This window comes from Balearica regulorum, chromosome 4, assembly GCF_011004875.1.
Source record: "Balearica regulorum gibbericeps isolate bBalReg1 chromosome 4, bBalReg1.pri, whole genome shotgun sequence".
Lineage (NCBI taxonomy): Eukaryota > Metazoa > Chordata > Aves > Gruiformes > Gruidae > Balearica > Balearica regulorum.
The window spans coordinates 14,789,215-14,816,639 of record NC_046187.1 but is presented as its reverse complement, the minus strand read 5'-3'; the positions used below and the strand labels follow the sequence as shown (position 1 = coordinate 14,816,639).

The 27,425-nt window shown below is 41.0% G+C and overlaps 1 protein-coding gene and 1 long non-coding RNA gene across 3 annotated transcripts in view; one reads left to right on the top strand and one right to left on the bottom strand.

Annotated features, from left to right (window-relative positions):
• HHIP (hedgehog interacting protein) overlaps positions 1 to 2,160 on the bottom strand; it is a 78,155-nt gene extending 75,995 nt beyond the window's left edge. For both annotated transcript variants that reach the window (XM_075751218.1, XM_075751217.1), the window contains exon 1: positions 1,311 to 2,160. In XM_075751218.1, coding sequence (XP_075607333.1) covers positions 1,311 to 1,577 — 267 coding nt within the window. In that variant the 5' untranslated portion in view covers positions 1,578 to 2,160. The remainder of the gene's footprint in view (positions 1 to 1,310) is intronic.
• LOC142601672 (uncharacterized) overlaps positions 1 to 27,425 on the top strand; it is a 264,842-nt gene that overhangs the window by 90,884 nt on the left and 146,533 nt on the right. Inside the window, exon 3 of the long non-coding RNA XR_012835217.1 lies at positions 12,558 to 12,666. This is a non-coding gene — a long non-coding RNA (uncharacterized LOC142601672). The remainder of the gene's footprint in view (positions 1 to 12,557; positions 12,667 to 27,425) is intronic.

Sequence of the window (27,425 nt, the reverse complement as noted above, 5' to 3'; positions counted from 1 at the left end):
CAGACACATATGTTGATTCGTAGAAGCTGTTTACATGAGAATGGAGTGAAATCTACCGTGAACTGAGCATAAAAATTCGATTCAGGCTGGGTATTTTTTTTTTATTATGCTTGGGCCAGCAGGACTGAAACACAAGTTTTCCAAGAGTCTCTCAGACCTTGACAACTACAGAGTTGTAACTGAGGAATTCTTAATTAAACCTAAACCAGGATGGAAAAAAAAAAAAAAAAGAAAGAAAAAATAAAAAGACACCTGATTGTTTATTTCACGTGCAGTGATTCTTAATGACATTATTCAGCAGCTTCCCTCCCTGCGCGTACCCCTGGATGCAACGCTGGTCATCACAGCAGAGCTTATCAAACACGCTCCTGCAGGGTTAGGTACCAACGCCTTCGGAAATCTAAGCAACAGGCTGAGAAACAGAATGTAACTTGCTAAAGGACGCAGAGAACTGGCAATTTTAAGGCATCGGTGAGCAGAGGAGGTGCTTCCCTTCACATGACCGCTGCTTCAAACTGGGCAGAGAGGCTGGCAGGTAATGTGAAAAGGAAGACTCAGCTCACGGCACCTTGTGTGAGAGACCAGTCACGAGCGGGGTCCTACAACGGTAAACTTCGGGGCTCTGATGCACGTAATCGTCAGTAATACGTGGGCCCCGGGAGGAGGCTGGAGATCATAAAGGTTCGATACACCGGCACCATCTACTACCCAAAAACCTTCCCGACTAAACATGTGGAGCAAATCGGACCAGATTTTTCACCCCAGAAAAATAAACCGGAAACCGCCGCCAAGGGAACGCAGAGCCCCGGCGGTGCCGGTGCCCGGACGGCAGCCAAAGCCCGTCCCGCGCCTCCACCTTTCCCCCGGAGCCGCGCCCGGGCAGCGGTACCTGCGGGCGGCCCGGCCCCGCTGCACCGGCCCACCGCGGCGCCCCGGGACCGGGGGCCGGGGCCGCAGCCACCGCCAAAAACTCTGGCGCTGCGGACTAAAAGTAACTTCCACTTCCACGCACACCCGTCGGCTTAGCCAAGCGCTCTCCCCGCGGAGCGCCCGTCCTCTCCAGGGCAGCGGATCTGCAGCCAGGCTCCCCGCGTCTCCCGAGGAAATAAATCAGCACCAGTGTCATGTTTCTGCTTCGCCCTCACCTCCCAGGCAGAAACGGTCGCCCCCCGCCGCTGCATCCCCCCGCACGGGAACGCAGCAGGTTAGCGTCTGGTGCGCGGGCTCCACGCAAAGAAAAAAAAAAAAAAAAAAAAAAAAAAGCCCAAAACCTCCCCCCAAGCCCCGAAGCAGCCTAAGGTGGTGCCTACCTTCGCCTCGGCGTGCAGCAGCCCCTGCGCGTCAGTGCGGGAGCAGCAGGACAGGCGGGGGTAGAGGCCGCGGCACATCGCCTCCCCGCCGCCCGGGGCCTCCGGGGACAGCACCCGCCGGTCGCGCTTCTTCAGCCGCCTCGGCGGGGTCCCGTTGAGGCACCTTCTCCTCCGGGCGCCGCTCTCCCCAAACTTGGCATCCCCCTCGAAGAAGCACAGAACCACAGCCACCAGCAGCAGCTTAAACGGCAGCATCTTGAGCATCATGCCTGAGGGAGCGTGTGAATGCACCCAGAAAAGGGGGGGTGGGGGGAGAAGGAGGGGAATCCCACTGACTTTTCTTTGCACTTCAGATCAGGAAACCACCTCCCTCCCCCTGAAGGGGAAAGTCTGGAGGAGAATACTAACAGTAGCAATTAAAAAGCCTACGGAGGAAAAGCGCTTCGGTCAGCCCCGCTTCCGAAAAGGCGGACGCGAAAAGGCAGGAGCGGGGGAACGAGCCCCCTAGCCCCGGGCTCGGCGGGAGGATGCTCGGAGCCGGCGAAGTTGTGCAAGTGGCACAGGTTTAGCAGCTGCCGCTGCCGCGCCGAGGCGCCGAGGCTCGGGGCGGGCCGGGCAGCGGGCGGCGGCAGCCCTTCACTTGTCGTCCCATAGGAAGGGTGTCCCCGAGGTGGGACGGCGGCGGCGGCCGGGCCGGGCGATGCCCCCTCCGCTGCTGCCGACGGCGGCTGCGGCTCACTAGGGCTCTCATGTTTCGCTCCCTCTTTTCTTCTTCTTTTTAAGCCGCACGCGGGGAGGTGCTGCCACCGCGCGCCCTGCACGTCACCCGGCGGCACCGGCCGCGCGCGCCGCCCGCGCCGCCGCGGGGGCCCGGCGGGAAGCGGCGGCGCCGCGCCCGGCCTCGCCCCCCGGCCCGCGCGCGAGCGGCCGGCGGGAGCGGCGCGGGGCCGCGCCCGGCGCGAGCCGCAGGGGCGAGGCACGGGGCACGCGGCGGCGCCCCGCCCTGTAGCGGTCTGCCCGCGGCGGCCCGGGGCCCGCCGCGCCCCTCGCCGCCTCAGTCTTCCCCCTCACCCCCCGGCGTAAAGGTGGGCGCCTTCCCTTCTCCCGGCCGGCCCTGTCCCGGCGGGAACCGGTGGAGCCGCGTCGGTGCCCGGCGGAAGGCGAGCGCTGTAGGTGGGTCCCGCTCCCCTGAGGGCTGAGGTGCCCGGCCCGGGGGCCCGGCCGAGCAGCCCCCTCGGCGTGGCGCAGCCACCGTTTGGCCAGCGGGGCAGAGGTGCCGCCCTGGGTTTGCCCGGCCGTGCCTGCCCGCTGCTGCCCCGACTCATCCCCGGGTGCCTGGGAAGGTTCCAGAGGCGCGGGGCCCACCGGGGCAGGCGTCGACGGCCGCAGGGAGAGCGGTGGGAGGTGCCGTCCGCTCCCGGTGGCTTTTTAGCGGAGCTCCAGCATCGGTACTTCCACCGTAGGAGCAGCGGACTGGCTCCTTGGTGTCCGTTGGCGCAATGACGTTCGCGCCTTCGTTCTGACCGTGCTAACCGAGTTCAGAGTACGACCAGTTGGTAATTGAAACAGTTGACGTGGCGGCCATTGCTAATGGTAGGGGGTAGCGGCGTGTAGAGGAGTGAGCGTCATCCTGGTGTGCTGTGAACAAGAGGCCTGTATGTGGGAAGAGTAGGACAAACCGAGTGTCCGGCACTTGGTGGCAAGAGAGCGCCTGGGAGACCAGGAGCCAGCCAGAAGGGGAAAGGGCAACCAGTGTGAACAGGGATGAAGTGAATTTGGGAAGGAGAAAGATGCGAGCCCAGAGAATGCCAGCCCAGGGTAGAGGTCGAGGTCCCTGGGAGGGAGGTGGTACAGAGCCCCACAGGTGGGAAGAGAGAGCTAGAGCATAGTGAGGAGGTGTGAGCTGCTTCCCGTGGGAGAGAGGAAGAAGTAGAAGTCCTCAGAGGCAGTTGTGCAGCTGTAGCTACAGCTACTGACTTGGGGGTAATGGACAGCTAGACGAATAGAGCCCCAGGGTCTATTTATCAGGGACTTGCTGCTTGCACCCAAAGAGCCCCCTTAGAAGGGAGAAAGGAGAGGTAGTATTGCATGGAATTCCTGATGTGCAGTAGCGTTGTTTCTAAAGCAACTAGGGCCTGTTACAGTTCTCCTCACGTTTATTTTTAACCAAAGAAAATGAGTCTTTTCAGATTTACATTTGACCTCTTATCCTTAAACAGTCTGCACTGAAATAAATAGGAATTTGGCATGGACAAATGAGATAAATCACGGAGTAGACATAAAGACTGCTTCCTCTCCCTTTAAGTGCATTTCTTGAAGGCTAGTGGTTCCTAAACTCATGACCACCACTTGTCTTAACCACTGACTCATTTGCCTGAAAATGTTCTTAACTAAGGCTTGAGTTACATCAACGTGAATGAGGGAGGCCTCTGGTACGGCATGGGCCCCAGCACTCGTGTTGATGAGTGAAATAAGGATGGCACGCTTAGGATGTCAACAGCACTGGTGATACAGCATTCTTGCTTTGTAATTTTAGAAAAGTACTGCTTTGCACTAAGTGAACTTTGTTCCATGAGCAACTTAACTGGGAGAACTGTAGCAATGTAGTTATGCTACAACAGCTATGCCATTTTTATTATTCTGGATTATTATGTAGATTATGCTGAAATAAAAGCGATCCTGGTATAAAGCGGACTAACGGTATCAGAATAAAGTCACTTTTATTCCCAAGCAGACTCCTTAGAGTGGGTTACAGTGGCAGAATTGTGGTGGCAAAAGGACGCAGCTGGAGGTCTGTATGTCTTTTTCCCTGTGTAGGCAGGTGCTTGTACTTTTGAAGCAGATTCTGTACTACTGCCCTGCGTCTCCCTTACTGGAGTGGGAAACTGGAACTCAGTGGAAAGAAGTGACTGTGGGGCAGATACCCTCTTGAAAAAACAAATGTTCAGTGAAAATTTCTTTTCAGCAGTTGTGGCCTGGTCCTTGCAGTTCCTGTCTCGCTGAAGGAGAGAGGAAGTGAGGAATATAAATCTATATGATCAAAGTAATACAGCTATTAGTAAATAACCTTTTTTCCTCCTTCAAGTGCTGCCTGCATAAATATCCGTTTCTATGTATACCTGTACCAGTTCTCAGAGGAGGCAAGTTTGAGGTGTATTAATTAAATAGAGAATGATTTCCCGAAATGGGATTTAGATCAAGTTGCCAAACTAAGAAAGAGCTGACAGTTTGTGAAGGTCAGTTTCTACATAGAATTTTTACACAGATCTACGATGGAGACATTTCCCAGAAATTCTCTGGAATGTACTGTTGACCTTGTATAATATAAAGTGCTCGAAACTTCAAGCTCTGTAGTGATAGAGTGATATAAAGATGTATAAGCAAGACTTGAAGAAAGTTGAATGTTCTTTAAATCCTCTGAATAGAAACTGCTGATTCTTGGGGTTTTGTGCAAGAAGACCTGGTTTAATCTTATGTTCCTTTCCACACTTTAAAAGTACATGGCGGCTTCTTTAACAAAGTATTTTTTTCAAGCTGGTTGATATAGAATTTTATTTAGAAACCTTTTTAATAATGCAAAATTAAGGTCAGTATAAGTATATACCAGTTCAGAGTGTCAACTTCAGGTGACTTCCAGCCTCTGTTAAACAGAGATAAGGGAATACTTAAGAAGTAAAAATATATACATAGGAAATATGGTTAATAAACACATCAGTTTTTTAAGGCAACCTGGATTCTGTCATATGAAGCTCATTACTAGAAATGATTAAACACAGTAATGCTCTAAGTGAGCTGAATAAATTCTGTAATTTGTTCAGAGTATGTAGGATGTAGATGAGAATCTTTGGGTTACAATGCAGTTATATGTGAAAAGGTTTTTAAAAAAGGAAGCTATTGCTCCTGCAGTGTTTGACTGTAACTTGATTTTTCTTCTAGATTTGGCTAGGAGATAAGCAGACTGCTTATTTACGCCGTTACTTTCATTATCTATATTGTTATCTATATCATGATACGTCATGGTACCTTTATTGTGTGAATTAAATGTGTCAGAATACCCTTTAAAGAGTGTAAGGCTGACTGTGGCATGCACTTGAACTTATTATTTCTCAGATTATTTTATGTTTGTTCTCAGTTGTCTGTATTTTGCAAGGGAATTTAATTGCACCAAGAAACCTGCTTTAAGGTTTAAAGTTAGTGAATTCCTCAGCAGTTTGAACAGAAGAAGAGGAAATGTGTAGTTATGTGTAGCAGCTAGTGTCAGTTTTGGGAAATACAGTTATCGTATGAGTTTGCAGGTAGGAGCAGAAGCTAAGCAAAGTGATCTCATGGCATCAGGTTTGATGGAAGCAAGCAGTAGCATCGACTTATTCCTAAACTCCCAACGGATGTTGTCTGGACGGCACACCTTTACATATTCCTGTGATTCACAGAAGAATTTCACATGCAGTCACCTCACTTTTACAGCTAAGCCCATGCAGTATGAGATATGTCTTCCCAGTAGTGATATCAAGGCTAAATTCCATCCTTCCACACTGGTGTCAAATGTGTGGCAAGCCATGAGGAGGAATGTTGCAGTGTTGGAGCAGGCCAGGAGGCAAATCAATGCTCACCTTGGTCTGCATCTGAGAAGTTATGGTATTTAAGATACGAGTACAGGAAGATCACCCCTCTGCATCAGGGACACTTCACTAGGTGAAACAGGTGGACTTTGGCTCTTGGAGAGTGGCTGTGCTTTTTTTTTAGCTGGCATTTGAGTGGAACTTCTCAAACACGCTTTTGTCTTGCCATTTATTTTTTTAAGAGAAAAAAAGCTTTTTCTTCAGAACCACTTCATTGTCAGATGAAGTGAGGGTGAAATCTCTCCATATCTCATTGCCATTACACTTTTCGCGAGTCCATTGTAACATGATACTGGTTATTTCAAGCACTTTCCCTAAACGGTAGGATGTGCCGTGAACCCAATGATTCTGATTTATTTCTTAGTTTTAGGTAGTCTTGCGACGAGCAGGGAGTTGGACTTGATAATCCTCATGGATCACCTCCAACTTAAGATATTCTATGATTCTGTGTTCTTGTTGGGGTCATTCTATGTCACAGACCAGTGAGAAACACTCAGTCATGGATTCTGCACTGTAAATGTTGAAAATTAGAGTTCCATTTCTAGATTTGATTCTGAAAAAAAGCCTTTAATTTTGAATTTTATGTTTCATTTAGAAAGTATAAAAATCTTTCTAAAGTAGTCAGATGGTTCATTTAAATTACTTTGAGAGTCTGAGCTCTGAGGGTTCTGCCTCACCCGTGGCTCCTGAAACTTAAAGGTCCCATCACCTTGTTTTCTGTCAGCTAAATGGACAGAGACCCAGGAATCTGGAAATTTGGAATGAGGACTTGGGCAGGAATCTCAAGGCTTGGCAGTCTGAGCTCCTGTGTTTCTGGCTTTTTTTGGGTGAAAGCCCAACTGTCCTGAGAGTCCCATTAGAAGTAAAGTTGAGAGTTTTTTCTGGCTCTCTGCTGCATCACTGGGGCGAGGGTTCCTGTGGCTTCAAGGCAGAGAACTGGAATATCAGGAAACCCTGACTCCAGGACAGTCTTTATGGCAGGAGTTCCCCACAGCTGTGAACTCTGCAAGTCCATTTGCTGGAGCAACTCCTCTGGTAATGAAGAAGGAAAACTGCTGGAATGGTTTCATTAAAGCATCTTGTGGTTAGTCAGAAGTTTATAAAACCATTATATTTTTGCTCATATTTCTGTTTGTGATGTAGCAGAATTTTTCAGTTTGGTCAGAACATTTCTGGTTGATTCTATCCACCATATACTATAGACCACATCGTTTCATGGGGTTGAGAATAACATGTTGCTTGTCTTTGCATACCACAAATACGAGGTGTGAAAGCTGGTATAACATGAATGAACAGGACTTGTTAGGATATTTTTTATGGGAAAATAGGTGCCCAGACAGTCACAGAGAGGTTTTTAGGGTATGTCTTTACCACAGAGTTCCCCATGGCTCTTAGAAATCCTCTAAACCAGCTGAAGCCACCTGGACCATTTGGGACTGTAAACTAATGTGTCTACTCTCTAAACATGACTTCAAAAAAACCTGAGTCCCGTCTGGGTACAAAAGCAGTATTGGGCTGATATTAACTCCACTTGATTGGCCCATCAGGGAATATGAACTACAGATTATTTTAGCACATCACATCAGCTGCTAACATAAACCTTCAATTACGTGTGTTCAATTTTGCAACATAGGCTAGGCTAACTAGAAGGCAGATAAAGCAAACCATTTTGTGAGGGAATGAAGACTCAAGAGGCCCTCTTGCCTATGGTCTGCATACTTTCACTACCTGCTGTAATTCACCTCAACAGCATGTCTCTATTTATGTGTGTTACAAAGAGACAAAGGAAGCTGCTGTGGGAAAATCTTTCTTTTTTACCAGGGACTGTAGTAATCCCATTGCCTACTGCAGTTTAACAGCCACGTGTATGCTATCCCTTGCTCCTATGTTTGAAGTATCCTTAACTTGCTGTAGGAACAATTTGTATAAGATGCCATCAAGGAAACTCTGAAATCCTTGTAACAGTTATAAAAGGAATAAAGGTCTTTCTGCATAAGTGATATTCTGCATGCCAGAACTAAATAATGGGCCTAAATATTTGTGCCTAGTATTCTTTGTTGCCTATTAAGTGCGGGGATGGAAATTGTAGCTCGGCAGTGTTAAAACTAAGCAGTCATGAAGCTCTGCTCTGAGCTGCTCAATGACTGGGATGTCAGATAGGATTCCACAGATTTTCTCTGTGTTGATGCAGTGCATATGCATTTCACTCTGTTACATAAATCAGTGTGAGTCAATTTGTATTTGATATGGGAGCTTCAGGAAATTCTTCATAGTAGCTTCCATGTAATATTTGCTAAGGCACCATGTACAGCATTGCTGCACATAGAGCATATACGTTATATTAACTGTGCTATCAGAGGCTACTTTCCAAACAGCAAAAAACCTTTTCTCCCACAGGTGGAAAATAACGATGGAGTCAGCCACCATTGTCCTATATTTTCCTAGAACACCATGCTTCTAATTCATACATGTAATGTAGCTTTCAGAAAGCTGTATCTAATTCAGTAGCATAATTTATCTTTCAGAAAGTAGGGAGTTCATCTCAAATATATACAGTCCTCGGCACATCGTTCTCAGAACTACCAAGTGCCCTGGCATATAGAGGAAAGTGCCAGTGTACCTAACGATCATTCTCAGACACATGCTAACAGCATGCTCAAAATCAGTCTTTTGGCCCGTGTTAAATGACTTCAGAATGGTGCCGAAAGCTGCCTCACGTTTCTGGCATCACACATGCTTTTGCAGGCTCACGTGCACTTCTAGGCTGTCTTCTCTGTGCCAGTGTAATGCATACATAGCACCATCCTTTTGAAGTGTCTGTTTAGCCTGCATTGACCTGCAGTTACAAATTTTACCCTTGGTAACTTTTTCTACCTTGCTTCGCTGAAGGGGCATTGGGAGCATTGTGTTAGTAGCCTAAATCCTGACCGAATGAGATCCGTCTGGAGAGGATTAGAGCTATAGTCTGAGTCCCAGTCATGCAAAGAAAAAGTTGGAAGCAGCAGGTGATTTTGTAAACAGCTAGTTCTTACAGGGACTGTTTTTTGGGAACCCATGATTGAAGTGACTGAGTTTGGCCTGCTCACCCTCCCTCACGCTCCCATGATGCACAGCAAATTTCAAGCATGTGGATCTTAGATTATTTACAATAGTCAACCTTTAACTAAAAAGCAGTGCTCAACTTCACTGTAAATAAAATGGAATGTACACACCAGTTAGACTAGGAGTTTAGGATGTGGTCAAAAAGCTACTTTTATCCGCACAGAGCACTGTCGAACCGTCAGGTTTTGGGACTCCCTGGTTCTGCAGGCTGATACTATTTTGCCAGGAATGTGGTCTTCGAAGACAGATTGGACCAAGTGCGTTCTTCTAAACCTTGAGTTGAAGAGTCCATTAACTTTGTTGAGAAATAAGTAGGTGGTAGGTTCACACACAGGTGGCAATGTGTGAATCATTTCTTTCATTTGACTGTAAGATGTATGAACAAAGAAGATCCTTGGATAAAGATGTAAACTGATGCGGATGCCAGATGAACTTTGACTGAACTTAAGGCCGAACCATATTTTAATAAATAAATAAATAACCCAGGATAAGGAGACACAATAACAGATGCTGGAACCATCTGTTCCTGCACAGCTCTAACAGAAAACTTCTAGTCTATTGTATGTTTCCCTGTTAGGTAGTAGTATTCTCTGTATGAATGTGGTCTGCCTGTGGTGAGATATGAACAGTAATGGCCTTGATCTCCAGGTGAGATGTCCTCAATCCCAGAACTTTCATATGCAGCCTGGCTTCCACAGTGTTTGAAATTCTGTGTACATTCAAGTGATTAAGAACTCCGTCCTTACCTTAAGGCATGTATTACAATCACCATCAAATGAACTTTAAGGATGAGCTGTACTGCTCCACGTAATTTGTTACAGATGTGAGGGAATCCCTAATTTCCCAAGGAATGGTCACTGCAGACTAGATGTTGTTTGAATGAGGTAAACAGACTGCACTTAACCCTTACTGCAGAGGTTCGGTTCTGATTCTGGCAAACACCATTTAAAGTGGTCATGATTCCGGCATTTTAACTGTGCCTACTCCCCATATGATTTTTTAGAGTAGAACCTAAATGATAATTTAAAACAGGAATCATAGTGTTCCAGGGATGGTACAAAATTACAGATTACTTTCTATCTCTGGGACAAGATTAGTAGGTATAGGTCACCGCTCAGATGTGATATAGTGATCAATGGATGAAGTGTTGACTTCCATAAAGGACAATAATCAGGATCAATTTTTCAGATCCATCCACTGGAATAATGATATTCAATGATTTATAATACGGAAATACATTGTTTGCAGGACAGTGTTTATATCATGGACTAGTTGTTGAATTTTGCTAGCAAATCAGTCAAGTATGGGTGGGACTCGTGAGTTTCTACTGCAGTTCAACATTTTTTGGAAACTCATGGGTCAGTTCGTTGCTCATGAGGGAATACTTTGTTCCAGCAGTCATTTTCTTCTAAAGTCTAAGATGCTAGCACTGTACTTTCAGTGGAACTGTTTATGATAAACTTATCTGAATATATGTAGTGGAGGAAGGCCCTGAAGACATTCGAATCTTGTGCCTCTGGCAGCTTGAAGGAGCAGAGGGACTGTGTGGGCTGTTCTCTCTGGACCTGTGGTTTTTTTTTATATAACCTCACACCAAATGTTCATTTCTTCTGGGAGGCTTCTGTATCACTCCACCGAGCATGGCTTTCCAAAGGGTTTGAACTTTAACATCGAGGGTACTTGTATGTCTCAGGAGTAGGTAATCTGTACAGACAAAACTTTGGGAAACACTTCTAAGTGACAGCTGTATGTTCCCTGAGAGTGCTGTTGTACCAAGAAAGCAATGAACTAGTCTGGAAGTTTGCAGAATTAAATTGTTTTGACAGAGCTGAGCGGACAGGTAATAATTCTAAAGTTTCCAGTATTTTTGGGTAGGAGACAGAGTTTTTAAAAAAATTAATAATAATTTTTAACATGATGTTAAAAATGTAATTTCAAGCAGATGACATAGTAATTATGTGTTACTTTCTGGTTTCCTACAAAGAGGGATTCATATAAGACACTAGTAGGACACTTCTAGAAAAGGAACTTGATGGGGAAGCAGTCCTGTGCTTCTCTACTTTCTTACCGATCCTTAATTTAGAGATTTCTAAAATAGGGTTCCACACTGTATCTTGAGATCCACCTACCTACGGCTGTTAGGATGAGATGGAATTCTGAAAAGATGTAACATTTAAGTGAGTTAATTGTGATTTTTTACATCCTTTCTCAAAGTAAGCAGCAATTCACCCATTGATGGGTGGAGCTAAGTAAAGATCCTTTTATTTGGAGAAAATAAAAAATTGTGAATAAAAGGAAAATGAGGCTAGCACTGAAAAATGGGGGGGGGGGAAGGATAACAATTCATGATAAAATAGAGAAGGAAAAGTGAATAATGAAATCAAGGTGCTTTCAGATATGCTTTATCCTCTCCATTGTGTCTTGATCTAGAACAGGTTCCCCTAAATGTATCAGTTCTCTTTTGATCATCCCATTCGTTATTATGTACATCCTTCTAGCCTGGGCCTGAGCTTCAGCATTATACCACCTTGATACTTTATTTGTAAACAGTATCTGTTTACTTACATACTTATGTTTATTTTTCTACTTATTAGTATTACATTAATACGGAATATTTTAGTCCTGCATTGATAGGACAATAAAACTGCTTCATGTACCACTTAACTTTTGAACAGTCAAGGCAGCCATGGTTTCTGGTTAGCTCTGAAACAGAAACCATTGAATGTATTCTGGTTCTTATTTGAGAAAACATTTATTTTTAAATATTTCTTAGAGGAAGATGTCCATTTCAGTGACCTTACTTGTACAATGTGCACAATACTTACATGCTTGTTTAAGGAGTATTACAAAGCACTTCATAAGTGCTAAGTACTGTTTGTAATTGGAAATTTTTCTTGCATTCCCAGACTTCCTAAGATCATCTTGGTAAATTATGTAACCAGGCTGTGCCAGAGCTTGCTTTCTATAGTGTTTAAATGAGAATAATGTTTCATTGCTCCATTTGGCGTGTAAGGTATAGTCGTTCTGTATGGCAATCCACAAACTAGAAAAGAACTGTAACACTGCATTTTATATTATTAAGTTATTATATGTGATAAACATGCATTTTTTCATTGGTATTAAGTGCTCTGAATGACTGTTTTATCATAAAGCAACAAAAATGGAGAGATCTTATGTTTCATCATGCAGGTTTAATGCTTTATGAGTCTGCATATTCACAAACATTGTGGAATATTTATTATTGACCTGATGGAAAAGAGCTGAGGTTCTGTTGGATCAATATGTGTCAGAAGCGCATGAATACTCAAATATTCCGGTTCAAGTGAATATAAAAATTCCTTCTTCTTCATAGTTAATAGTTTTACATTTTCAAAACATGTAAAATACTCTGGAGTTGCAATTTCTTGAATTTGGTTTGTTCATGGAAATACAGCTTTGCAAAGAGCCATATTGGTTGATACTATGATTTTGTTTACATAGCTTTAGAAAGGAGACAATTGGAAGTGATGATATCACTGTTTTACAGGTAGCCAACACCCTTGGCTGTGTGAATTTTGGCTGAGATGGTGAGGAATGCTGCAACCCAAGTATGATTCCACCGCCAACTCCATCGATGTTTCATACTGAGAATTATGGTAATTAGTTTTCACTAAGAAACTTTAGTTGACACTAAAAAATACGGGTATTGCTACAGAACACTATTTGCAGGACCTATATTGAGTTTCTGGTACAATGTGCATCAACATTAATTTTATTTTCACATGATGGCGTGGGTAAAACAGTGTCTGAATCACCTAGCTTTTGGACATTCACTGACTACAGTGATGATACTGGAATGAGACACATGATGAAATAGAAATCTGAATACAATTATTTTAAGAACCTTTATTATTTACATTGGTTTAATATATCTCTAGTCTTTTGTTTTAAGCCCCTCAGAAGTTAATTTTCCATGTGTATTTTATATGTATTATATGTTGCTATGCACAATGGCAATCTACATTTGATTTTGTCATCTAATTCATATTACAGTAGTCTGTAGAGTAATAATTAGAGTAAGTTTTAAAGAAACTATAGAAGAATAGATTGTAGAAGGAACATCTTTTGTAGTAGTGTTGTATATGGAGAAAATGCATGCTTTTTTCTATTATTAAATACCTGTAGGTAGCAATTGAGACTTGTTGAACTCTGGTGTGGACTCTGAGCTATAGATAATATTCAGAGTGGTGATTTCCTGGGTTGGTCCTATGACTACTTAGAATAAGTAAATGAGTAAAGATTGCATGTTATGAAAAAAAAGGAAATGTTAAATTAATACATTGATTCATTTACTTATTGGTTGTCAAGTCTTGATGTAAATTTTAAGTTTGGGAAAGGAAAACATAGCCCATTACTTCTCTAAGAGATTGAAAATTTCTAAAAGTCACAGAAAAATTGAAAAAAATCTAAGCTTTTGAAGTGCCCATGCTCTAACAATTAAAGAAGTTAAAATAGTTGAGCTTCATTAAAACCAGTAGAACATTTGCTAAAACCTGTAGCAGAGGCAGATTTTTGTCCTTGATGTCTGCAGCTTGGAAATTCTGTGATGGGACTTTCTGTGATCCTTTTCTGACCACATTCAAGACCCACTCGTAAAAGAGAATAGGAGGCTCATCAGCTTTTTAAAACTGTCATATCTCTGTTGATTTCAGTTATGATAATTTCTACTATGTAGGAATCTGCTCCAAGGTCTTTCTACAGAGGCCCTTGTGTCTTATTTTCTTTGAAAGGCAAAAAACCATATCCACGAAACAACAACAAAATGCCTTGTGCTCTATCTTGTGCATTATCATTTTAGAATATTATAGTGGCACTTTAGTAGCAAAAGAAGGTGGCCTGCCAACTAAAGCAGGATGCAGTTTCTACCCACCATCTTAGATGGTCTCATGGTGTCCTCTTTGCTAACCAGCCTCTCTTGTGTTGAATTACTGTCTTCTCATTACTTTAAATTCCAAATACAGTAATATTGTTACTACTAGTAAGGCAGAGTGAACCAGAAAAATACAGTATCATTTTCAGATTATACCTGTAGCACTGAGACTTAAAAAAGAAACCTAGTGCTGTTTCACCTGCAAAGCTTTGGTACACAAGTACACTCCCTGAGAGATCATTTCTATGGTGCCGCTTCAGAGACAGCTGCCTAAAAAAGTGCTGACTTAGAGATGCTATGGAAATACCTAAGATTCTCACTGTTGCTGGCCTTAACTGTAGGGAGAGTTCACCAAATCCAAAGACCTCTGAAGTGATACTTCTGCATTTTGCTGTCCTGGATGCTTCACATTCCATGTGTCCTGTAGGAAAGGAATATCTCTTGTTGTTGTTGTTGTTGTTTCCCTCCCCTGCCCCCCCTCCCCAGAAGCAAGTGTTATTCAGTGGAATTCACCTTGCGGAACAGGAAGACTTTTTAAGGCTCCCAGTCTGCTGCACAAACATGTGCTGCATATGTTGTTTTGGTTAGCAGTTCAAGTATCCTAGCAAGTCCTACTTAATAATCTATCTGATAAGGCTTGATTGTGCTTCACTGTGTTTAAATTTTTGGGGGAACTGTTTAGATAATGAAAGTGCTCCAGTGCCTGCATTTGTGTAAAACTCCAAAATTAGAAAACACGGCCTTTAGTGTCTCAAGGTCTCAAATGACTGAAATACCGAAAGGAATTGCATATAGCAGTATTGTACTCAATATCGCAACATTAGCATGCATGATACATTGTGTAAATAATGTGTGTTTATTTTCTGTATTATGTTTTTTTGGTGTGAGTGTTAGATGGAATGATCAGAAAGCAGTTTCATAGCTCTTTCCAGTAACAGAACCTGCAGAAGGAAAAAGTCATGTAGACATAATCTAGGTTTTATCTTGGCAATAGAGCATTGTGCCTTCTATTTTTTGAGAGATTCTTCTGACTTTTCCAGCTTCAAATGATACTATCAAGTTGTAGGTGATGCTATTTCTCTTTGGCATTATGTTTCCATTAAATAATACATATTGAAAATAATGTGTCCTCACAGACCGACAGCTTCTTATATCCATCTGGAAAAAAAATCTGCATTAAATCTTAAGAACTCATCCTGGATAACTAGTAAAGTACTATTGTTGTTATTATTATGCAGTAACTTTCTCCTATCTAATTGCTCATGCTTATGCAGTACAAATGATAGAATACAAACTTCCATTATGAACTTGGCCTGAGTCTTAATATTGCAAAGCTATTACTTAAAGGAAAAAAAATATTGAAGCTACAGACCATAGCTGCTGCAACAAAAAAGGAATTCCAAAGGAGGTTACAGGAACCTTGTTAAAGTTAACATGTTTCAGACCTTCAGATTCCCATACTTCTGGACACATTCCTTTACCTCACATTGAAGATATGTGTGGTTCTAGTGATAGCCTTGTTGTAGCTGTGGTTGTTTAGTTTTTTAGTTTAAATATAACTCTTTCTTTCCCTTCTGCCCTAGCATTATTTTCACTGTTCCCAGTGTTTTTACTTAAATTCATCATTTTGATAATTTTAACTGGACAATTCTATTTCAAGTACTTATAGCACTTCATGTGAAACAGTTCTGCCTTCATTTCCTGTTTATTTTTAGTTGCTAATTTTCAGACTTTTTCCATCCCCTTGGGTTTTTAAAAATCCTGTTTGGTACAAACCAGGGTGGTCCAACTGGCAGCCCAAGGAACAGTTCCATCTGGCCTGCTGCATTTGCCAAGGAGGAGCTAGAAAATGCCTGTAAGGGCATGCACTGCCCTCACAAGCAAATGTTACCTATTGCTGAGATACATAACCATGCTTAAAGCCGAACTGTTGGGCCATGTCCACCTAGAAAAAGATATTGGCACTGGACATCCCTTTTCCTGAGTACACCCAGGTGTCTAGAGGGGCTAGTTGTCCTTTCAAAACAATCTTCAGAGAGGATGCTACAAGTGGAAGCTAGCACTTGTCCCTAAAAAAGGTAGGCCACTGTTGTTTTTCCTGGTTAGATTGATAAATTAATAGAGTGACACGAAAACTGTGCTTAAGCCCTGGGGCAGTTGGAGCTAGTTAGTACTTTAAAATCAACTTCAACAAAGCTGATGTTATTAATTCATGGTGTCATTGCTGGCTTTGCATATGACTTCCAGAAGTGGCCTCTGTCAAGTCACTATACCTTTTCCCTTACGCAAGATGAGCATAATGATATTAACCAATGTGATGCATTGAAAGCACCATAACAACCAAGTATATTTTGTCAAATTGACAAAATAATTTCAAAGGGTTTCATTTGGCTACTTTGCATTTATTTGTTGGAGAATATTCTACCTTCATATGCACGGGGCTGCCTCACTTGAAATCACTGCATCTGCCAACATGCAATTCCTCATAAGAAACTATCTCAAAAGCTGATTTTATCCCATGTACTCCATTATGTTGTACAGTAATAGCCTTTCTATAGCAAAATGTGCCCAACTAAGTATGAAGTCTAACCAGTGCCTCATAAAACAATAATATCACATCTTTTGATGTGTATTCCACTTCCATTAAAAATATTTATAATGTTTAGCAGGAATGGGGCAGAGTACAGCTTGGCAAAAGACTGAAATAAGCAATCAGGAGCAATATACCCAAGTGTACATTTACTGTTACCATATATCATTGTGTGATGACAGCAGAGCTCTGCTAGTTTTAGTAACCTTATTCAACATACTGTAGCACATAAAGTTACCAAAGAGCATAGAGTAGAAAAAACCCACCATAATACAGCAACTTAGTTTTATGCTCATGCATTTTAGCATCCTGCTTACCTTTTAAATTGTAGAGAAACACCAGATTAATGTTCATAACTTATAACCCCTTTCCTGTTCAGAGTGTACAGAAGCACAACTGCTCTATTCACTCTGTGCTCATTTATTTTAAAATATTTCTTCTGTTTATTGTCCTAGGCCCTGTACACTGGTCTGCAGTGTTCCCCATTATACTGTGCATCTCCAATTTTGGTTAAAAACACCCCTTATTTCTGATACAGATCATCTCCCTGGGGCTTTTTATTTTTCAGTCTAGATTAATCTCCTTTGTTTTCTGTCTCCTCTTTGTCTATTCTTTCTTATTGTCTACTCTTTATGCTATCTATAGCTATGGTGTTCCCCCCAAGTCTTTCTTTTCCTTCTTTTCCCCTTTCATGCTCAGCTCTTCTTTTCACACTGATTTACCTCATCTTCCTTTGGTTCCCTGCCCCCAGTTTTCTCCCCATATCCTTCAGTCTGTCTTTCCCCTTTCCTTTCTGCTCTGTTCACCTACTGCACTAGCCTACACCCCTCTTTGTTTTCCATTCTCTTCCCTAATGTTGTCTTACATCTGGGAGATGACTAATGATGACAGAAAAGAGGAAGGGAAGACAACAGCCGAAGGAATTAAGACATAGGGTAACTTGCAGAGAAAACTTTTTGTTCAGGAATAAAGAATTGAATGGAAGCATCAAACAGGAACAGCAAAAAAAAAAAAAAAAAAAAAGCCTGATTGATTATTCATTACTAATTATCCATTAGTAAAACTGAATTTTACTTGAAAATTATAGTCAGCAATGTTGTAGAACTATGTGACAGCATACTTAAAAATAGATAAAGCTGAAGTAGAGGCAATTAAATATACTTATTAAACAGTTGTATGGTGCATGTCTCTAGAAATGTTCATGGAGAAAGAAATGTCACTGGAGGATAAGGAGAGGCTAGTGAAAGAAATAAATACAAAAATAAGATGAGGAAACCATGCAGTCATACATGAAGTGTGAAAAGATGGTGATCAGAGGCAATAAAGACCTGCATGAAGTATTTGGAGCAGGTTGAAAAACAGAAAAATAGCACAGAACTGAGAACAAGCAGTGATTATTCTGCATGGAAAAAACAGGAGCCGTGAAAATGGCAGCAGAACCAGCTTACTGAGGATACTAGACACACACTATTCATTAAAGTAGTTTCAAGCAGGATGCAAAACTTTCTGGATAAGACAATGATGTGCTAGGAAGCCAATGGGTTTGAGAAAGGATATGGTTCACACTGGTTAAATACTTCCTTGTTTGGATGGCAGAAAGTGCTCAACTAGAGGAATTTATGTCATAGTTACCCATTGGAAAGCGGTTTATGAAAATTTTTACATTTTATTGGTAATAGTAACAAAAGTTTTTGTCCAGATTTTGCTATTTGTATTCATGTTTTCTAAAAGAAATTTGTTCTCAGAGTTGTTACCCTGATTTCGTGAAATCACAGCCACAGGTAGAATCTGGCCAGTCACTGACATAACTGGAGTAACAGTCATATAAAAATGTCACAAGCTTTTCAATTGCAGTATGTGCAAGGACTCAGTTTCTAAAATAAAAGATCATTTTAGCAGCTTTGTCAGCATTTCTAAAATGCTAGTCACCCATCACTGGCTATCAAAGATTATGATTATGGGATGTTTGTTATAACAGTATATTTCTTGCTGAAAACCTGATAGTAATACCCATGAATCCTCTGCAGTTTCCTAGCACAGTGAATAACTGCATAGCATAACGTTTGTAGCTAGAAATTTTTCTGCTTGAAAGTCACATTTTCTGGAAGTATTATGCTAGGAAATGGTATCACACACCTGAGTACCATGAGTTGTGTTAAAGTCAGGTGAAGGAAGCATATCCTTAATTAAAACATCCACAAGGCATGCAACATTTTACAGAAATTAGTTTGGAGATGGCCAACAGGGCTGATTGAGAGCAGACTTGGGGATACTGGTGGATGAAAAATTAGATATGAGCTGGCAATGTGCACTTGCAGCCCAGAAAGCTGATTGTATCCTGGGCTGCATACAAAGAAGCATGGCCAGTAGGTCTAGGGAGGTAGTACTCCACTGCTGTGAGACCCCACCTGGAGTACTGCATCCAGTTCTGGGGTCTCCAGTAAAAGAAGGGCATGGACCTGTGAGAGCAGGTCCAGAGGAGGGCCGCAAAAATTATCAAAGGGCTGGAGCACCTCTCCTATGAAGAAAGGCTGAGAGAGTTGGGGTGGTTCAGTCTGAAGAAGGGAAGGCTCCAGGGAGACCTTACTGCAGCCTTTCAGTATTTTAAGGGAGCTTATAAGAAAGGCAGAGACTTTTTACCAGGGCCTGTAATGACAGGACAAGGGCTGATGGTTTTAAACTAAAAGAGGGTAGATTTAGATGGGACATAAGGAAGAAATTATTTACAATGAGGGTGGTGAGTCATTGGAGCAGGTTACTCAGGGAAGTTGTGGATGCCTCATCTCTGGAAGTGTTAAAGGTCAGGTTGGTCAGGGGTCAGGTTGGTCAGGGCTTTGAGCAACCTGATCTAGTGAAAGATGTCCCTGCCTGTGGCAGGGGAGTGGGACTAGGTAATCTTTAAAAGGTCCCTTTGTGCCCAAACCATTCTATGATTCTATGAAAACCCAACTTACAGACAAAGACATATACAAAGAAAAAACCTCAAAATACTGTAGCCTATGCTTATTGTGTCCGTGGGCTTTGCACATAAAAAATGAAGAGTAAGAACAGTTTTATATGATAATTGTTTTTAACTATTGTCTCAAGAGAAAAAATAGATAAAAATGTTTTCTTTATTAAAAAACAAAGGAACATCTTATCTGGGAGAAGATTGCATATTACAGGTTCTTTACAGTAGTGTTATTTTAACATGTGAATGATTAAGTTTTATAGCAATTTAGAGACAATAAGGGAAAAAGAACAGGCGGTACTGTACTTTGAATGGTTATGGGCACTCAATCTCCAGTCTCGTCTGTTGCAGTAGGCATAAATTGTCTCAGTTTCTGATTGGACCATGCATGTATGTCCATTATTACTGTAATGTATATACCTCAACAATTTTGATGACAAGTTAATCTGTTCAAGTCAATAGCACTCGACAGAAAAGAAAAAAAACTTCCATAGCTTCCAATCCATAAAGTGATTGGGGCAAGTAGGACAGAGAATGGTTACAACTGCCCTTGGATTTCCATGCTTTTCTGTCCCCTTCCTTGCTGTGCATTAACTTTTCTTGGACAGTATGTAGGGAGTGAAAATTACTCCCGCATGGTGTTGTAATCTCTTTTACAGATATAAATGAAGACAGAGGAGATGAGCAAAATGTAGACTCATCCTTTAGATTTGCTTTTTTTTTTTTAATGTTGCTTCTATTACACAGTCATAGTTGTAGGAGAGAAATTAAGGGGATTCTGTCCCCCAAGTGAAACAGATGTTTTACTAAGCCAAGTATGAAAATTTGTTCTTTGTAAGGAAGCAGAGGGAATGCCTATTTATGGTATTTTGCAGCTGCACTGAGGGAAATACTCTCTTCAGATTATGTTGAGTGGCTCCATAGTACACAACGTTTGTGGTCCCTCAGTTGAGCCAAGAGCCATGTAAGCAACTTTTACGCAGACTGGACCTTAAGAATCTGATCCTCAGACGTGAAGACAGACCTTCATAAGTTTAACAATCTGTGACTTCAGGACTCTCTGCAATAAGCAGAATTTACTCCTGTCCAAGTAACATGGGTTGCTAAATCAGTTGCTGGTTGTGCTTTTCAAGTGTAACTCCTGTGAGGAAATGGTATGTAATTACAGCTCTCCAAAAGAGACAGAATTGTAATCCATACTCTATCTCCAAAGTTATTTAAGATGTAAGTAAAACACGTTGCAGTTTTATGTTTGGTGCAGCGGATTATAGTGGAAGGCAAAGAGTTAAGGGTTCATCTGCTTCCCAACTAAATGTGCAGAAAAGCAGTAGTATTTGAGGACACTATTCTCTTGGCTACTTCTGAACTGATAGTCCCAGCAATAGGCATGGGAGCTGGGGGTGTTTTAGTCCTTTTGGGTTCCTGTAGCCCTACATCCTAGTTCCTAGCATGCACCTGTTATTTACAGGGATATCATTAAATTCTGGACAATAAGTTTGTTTTAATTAATTCAGGAATCTTTTATCTTCATAGCCCTATTGAGCAGTAGGGTGTTTTGGCCCAGAGGGAGCAGCGGCTGTCATTCAGAGCAAGCCTGTCTATCCGTATATGGTACTGTGTTGCTCCAGTTAAATATACCTCAATTGAGTTGACAACACAGCATAGCTTCGTGGTTGCATAATCAATGTTTTCCCCTTTTGCTTTGTTTGTGACCTCTAGCCAAACCCTGCTTTGAGTAACTAATTTCCATGTGGGATTTTCTATGCAATTATTGCTATATTAAATTAATTCCCTGCAAGCAAGAAATAATTTATTTTATAAAATGAGCTGCTTTTTATGCCCCCACAGAAATATCTGTGTACTTGAAACCCTGAAGGAGCAAATCCTGTTTTGTCAAAAGTATCTAATCCTCAGAACGTAGAAGACTTTAGGCATGATAGCTCATATGGTTTGGATCTGCTTACAGAGCTTGAAGCGTGAAAAAGAGAGCTCTTCTTGACTTATGCTGCTGTAGTAAGAATTCAGGTCTTCTGGCAGACTTCAGAGGCAAAGCACAGTTCCAATAAAGCAGCCTTCCACTGCATTAGTGAAACCTCGCTTTCTCTTCCCTCACCTTTCTCTTGACACAGTCTACTCCCTCAGTGGCTGTAGTGCTGATCCTTCCCTCTGGATGTTCTGCTCAGCTCAACTCAGGCTTTTAAATTCACATCCAGAAGAGAACACCAATCTTTGATTTTGCTTGGTCCTTCCAGGACACAATCCACCTTCCAGAGCAAATGAGGCAGAAGTCTAATGACAGCATCCTTATTCAAAGCCTAATCCTTAATCATTCCCTAAACACTGTACTTCCTGACTGTTGAATGAAACAGGGATCCAGGACAGAATATTTTAATGTAAAAAATATGAAATATAATCATTATGCATGCAGGAAGCAATTAAAGATTGCACAGGTAAACTTAATGCTGATATGTTCTAAATTTTAAATAAGACTTTGCAGCATGTATCATATTGTATACAGATTTTAATGTACCATCCTGTCTTACAAGGTGGGATACAGTAAATAAAGTAAGACCTTCCTGAAAGACAGAATTGTCATTGGGTGGAGCTACACAGACTACTGCATTGATATTAAATAGAGATTTTACAGACCTGTAGCACAGACTCTTGCATGTCTCCAAATGAAGTATTTGGCAACAGCCATACACTGTCATTTCTTTTGTGGGTTGGCCACAGCATGGAGAAGATGCATGCAATTTAGCAGTGACTTTCCCAACCGTATACCTACAGCAGAGGAATGTTGAAAATTGAGAACTGTGTGTCCTATTCCAGGTTCTTGTGGGAAGTAGTTGTACTTAGTAGTACTAAGTTGTAATTAGGTGTACTAATTAATTTTTTGCACACTTTTCCCACCAGTTTGCCCCTTCTGCTCTTTTCCATTAGCATAGCTCACACAGCCAGCAATCTTTTCTGATAGTCCTTTTTCTCCTGTCAAGCCTTCCCATCCACTTTTCACTCACTTTTTTTATGAGCACGGCGCCTTCCAACTCGAGTGATTCTTTCTCTGAGCTGTGTGTATAACAAGAGGAACATTGAGAACACAGGAAGACTGTTTGCCTCTTTTCTGTTCCAGTGCCCAGTGCCATAATTGTTTCTGGCAGCCATGAGGAGCTGTTGCAAGGAAAAGCTCTGTTCAGTTCTGGAAGACAAAATGTGAAAACAGAGTCCATAAAGAATGTTGCTTGATACCCTCTAACAAGCTTTCATCCAGCACGTGCAAACTCTTGATTTTTGTTAGAAGTTTATAGCTTGTCCAAACAGGGTGAGACTGCATAATGACAGTGAAAAGCATCCTGCCAAATTTTAAGTCCTTTCTTCAAAGAAGGAAGGTTGAAGACCCTCTCAGAGAAACAGCTATAAGAATTTTTTAACATGAGCAGAAGTGTATAATTAAGGTTCTTTATTGGTTCTTTTACAGAAATATAATACATATATATGTGTCATACATATGTATACATAATACATATGTATAATTAAAGTGTGTCATAACACACAGGTTTAAAAGGCTCGTTGAGACAACATTATTTGCCTCGCATTACAGAAAGTTCCAGATTATCCGTAGAACAGGAATTTCTAGAAAAAAAAACTTTTTTCTCGGGGAAAAAAATAATCAGTGGGAGGTTTTAACATGTGTATCTGACTCTCTACATGAAATAGTTTGTCAGGCCAGCTGTCCATCTGGTGTAAAAATAACATAGTTCTGCTAAATACTAGCTGACACTTGGTCTCATTTCAAGAAAGAAAAGGAATGACTGACTTACCCTGCTGTTCAATAAATACAACTGTAAATTAATTCTAACATAGCAATGGGACCACTTTGCATTCCTTGAAAACCCTTTGGCGATTCATAGTGTGGTCAGCTTCAGTATCTGCAGAGAATGTATTAGATCTTGAGTATAAAGCCCATCTTTCCTCAAGAGAGTCATGTAGCACTTAAATGATTTGTTAATCCCTTCGATGGTTGGCCACTGTTCTGAAAGCTATCTTTGATAGCTAGGTTTATTGAGGAATGGTACGAAAGAATTTTGGAGAGAATAGAAGAGTGAGTCCCTGCCTATCTGATTGATAGCTGGGGAGAATGAAAGGACAGATTAACGATCTAACATCTTCTGCGGGCCGTTCTGAAACCAAACTGTCATTCGAGAAGAGACAACAAAGAAGAGCTCGGCCTAACACAGGCTGAAATGGAAAGACCACTACCTCATCTTCTGTTTCTTCTGGGAACACTGCAGCATTACAGTAGCCCTACAGCATATGAAAGGTGGTAAATGAAGATTATTGAACTCTTTGCCACAGTATGACCCTATTTTTTCCCCTCACACCCATGTAAATTGCATCCAAATGTTTATTATTACCTCCTTTTGCTTGGACTGTTTCCTTTTCCCTATAGTGTCATACTCTTTGCTCTCTAAACACCAGGTTCAGTCAACTCAGTGTGCAGATGATTCAGGAAGTCATATGAAAGCTATGTGCTCATTACTGCCATGTAAACTAGCTCACAGTTCACTCTCCAGATAATTTGGATAATCAGGTACCTCCCTTTCTCAGGTCCTAAAGGAAAGGTATAATTTTAGATTGTCATTAATAATATTATTTATTCTCTGTTTGATTTTTAGATATTTTTAGTGAAGTAAACACTCTTGATTTGAAGAGAAATTTTAACTGGATGGAATTAAAGCCAGATTCTGATGACTAGCAGCAGCAGCAATCTGTGAATTACTGACGTATATGTTTAATATCTCCCTTGAGAGTAGGAAAGTTCTTCAAATGTTGAAACTGGCTTAAATAATTTAAATTCATATGAGTGGTGAAAATTCTTTGGCTAATAATGTTAGCCTGATTTCTTCACTTCCAATTTAATCTAGAATATTTGGAATAGTTGTTAACAGTATGTTGATTTATTTGAATATCTTATTCAACAGAATGGTTTGCATCCTTATACTCACACCTTAGAACTGATTAGATTAATATTCTCCAGTTGACGAATATATTTTTATCGAGCAAATTATTATGTTTCTTGACATACCTGGTTTTGCTTGGTGCAGTAAGAGCAATCAAAATGCCTGGCTATTTTTCTTTTTGTTTCTATAAAAACTACAGGGAGTGATAAAATTATTTATTTATTTTTTGGCTGGAAATGCTAATTCATGAACACTTTTACTAGGAATGAAGAAGGAAGAAAAAAAATCAATGAAAAATATGAAAAATGAAGGAGGTACTGTGATTGGGTTGCAGAAGGCTAAGTTTCAAGTCTCTGCTCTGACTTAAAAATAAAGGCACTGACAATGATGCTTTTTTTGCTGTTCTGGAGTCTCTCTTCCTTGCTTTTATGTGGAAAAACGTTGAAACTTCTGGGGTTAATTCTAATGTGGGGAAGAAATATTTTTGAGATTTCAGAGTTTCACAGGAAAGGAACTATTTGCCACCCAGCTACAATGTCAAGAAATAGCATAAAGCAAAACAATTGTCAGCAACAATCATTCTAAGTAATTTCTTGTCCAGGTTTAAAATTCCAAATTCTTACCCACAAAATATTCAGGTTATTAATAAGAGGGTGCTTCTGATTGCTTTACAGAAATGGAGCTATTTAGCCTAATGATAATGGAGGCTTTAGGAATAAGAAGTGGAATTTAATATGAAAGCCGTTAGGTAGTACAGACAGTACATTAAGCTTTCATCTCTTTTTTTTTCCCTTAGACCCATCTATTTTCTTTCTGCATAATTTGAAGACCTAATATCTCTATACTTCAATATGTGTCGAACATTGCTATCTACCTCCTAGCAGAGAGAAATAAGCAGCACTCTGTCTCACAGCCATTTGATTCTGGTGATTTATATTAATTTCAAGTTCTGCAACAGCTTGTTTTAGGACTTCACTTCAACCTCTGCACTACCTCTGTCAGCCCTCTTTGACTTTCTTCATATCCTCCTCCTTTAGCCAAGCAGAGATCAGGTCTTTGTGTTCTGTCGTACAGTCAAGCCACATAGCTGCAAGTTTGCTTTACTGTAAATACTGTAAGGAGGACTTCTACAGAGTCTTTTCTTCACCTACTGTTTTCTTATGCAGCCAAAACCAACTTTTCCTTTTTTTACAAAGCAACTGTTCACCTTTCTTATCAACACATTCATGTTTAGTATTTAGCCTCATAAAATATTCTGAATTACACCCTTAAAGGGGCACTACAAAATGAAAGACATGGCCATGTATTTTACAGTTCAAAAGAAGAAATGGGAGAAACCTGTCCGAGTTTTAAAGGTGATAACCCAGTAATGCACCAGTGTTATGTACAGTTGAAGAAAAATAATGCTTAGTTTGTTTATAAACCTTAATTGTATGTGTGATGCAGATATCAGGATTACATACTAGGTATCTCTGAGGTAAAAAGAAGTCTAATTTCCAAGTTTACAGTAGCAGCAACATGGCAAGTGATGCCAAATCAAGTCTTGGTAAATTCAGGCAGGGCCAGAAATGTATAAATGTAACCTGTGCATTCAGTACAATGTAGAGGTACCCAAATACCTGTATAAATAAGAAAGTTTAATCACTGGAATAAATCTTACTGGGGAAACATGGAAGTTTTCCATAGAAAATAAGCTGATATGTTCCTATGTGGCCATACAGCAGGATGGCTTCTTGTAGCTGGCTTAAAGTGAGCTTGGACATCTCTACACTCCCATCTTCTGTACAAACTTTTCTGTGATGTAAATTAGCAGTGGCATGCCAGTCTTAAATGTTACTTTATTGCTGTGTAAAAAAATAATGCATTAGAAGATTACCTCCAAAAAAGGTATAGTAAATAAGTCGTTTTAAAACAAAGCATAATTTATTGCATGTTTTGATCAGCAGTTGGGAACACTTTAAAAAACAGAGTTAATCAGATGCAGAAGCTGTTAGATAAAACAATTCTCATGAGTCCCTCAAAAGGCATAGCTAGCAGAAAGCTTCTAGCTTGCAAAATTCTATACCTTTTCAGTTATCAAAGAAAGGCAAAATCAAATTAAACTCCTGGGAAGGAGTTCATTCAAAACTTCATTCAAAGCTTCAAAACATTCAAAAGTTTTGAAGCTCCTGCCCTATAAGTCAATATTTTTCTGCTCATTTTGTGTTGCTAAAAATTTTGTACGGTAGAGTCAGTGGTTGGTAACTACTTAGAGAACCATTTTTTGTGTTTTATAATGCCACACATGATTTATGTCACAGTCTTTAGTTAGCTACTTAAGGCTGCTTAGTACCAAAATGGCTTTTAATAAATATGACAGAGACTATCACCCTCTGACAGGCAGCATGTGTCATTGAAATAAAGGCAGCCATACAATAGCTTTAAAAGTGGAGTGCCACAGCTGAACAAGCAGCTTTTATGTTCTTTTTTTGTTGGACCCCCTCCGGGAGTAAGGGGTAAGTTTAGTTTATTGCCTTAGTTTAGCTTTTGGTTTAGTGCTAAACTGAAATTTTCTGGCAGCAAGCTTGAATAGGGTCTTAGGATAATCTTCCAGAAAACACAGTAGAGCAAATGTAGACAAACGTGGCCATACACAAACACAGTAGACATAAATTGCTTTGTACACTGTCTTTGTTGTAATGTTTGAGTATGCAGGTACATGTACATAGATGACTGCATGTATAAAACCTGATGTATGTGTGTGGGTATTTATCTGTATGAAAAGAAAGCAATAATTTCCTGTCAGATTAATATGCATCAAAAATAATTTCACTGAAATCAAAGTAGTTTTGCAGTGTAAAGCAGCGTGAGAAGAGAATCAAACCTCCTGTGTATCAAGGGCATAAATCAAATTCAATTTTATTGTAAAATAAATCACATACAAACACAGGCATATACACACACAACCTGTATTAAAAGACCACTGTTAGTGTTGTCAAGGTCAGCAA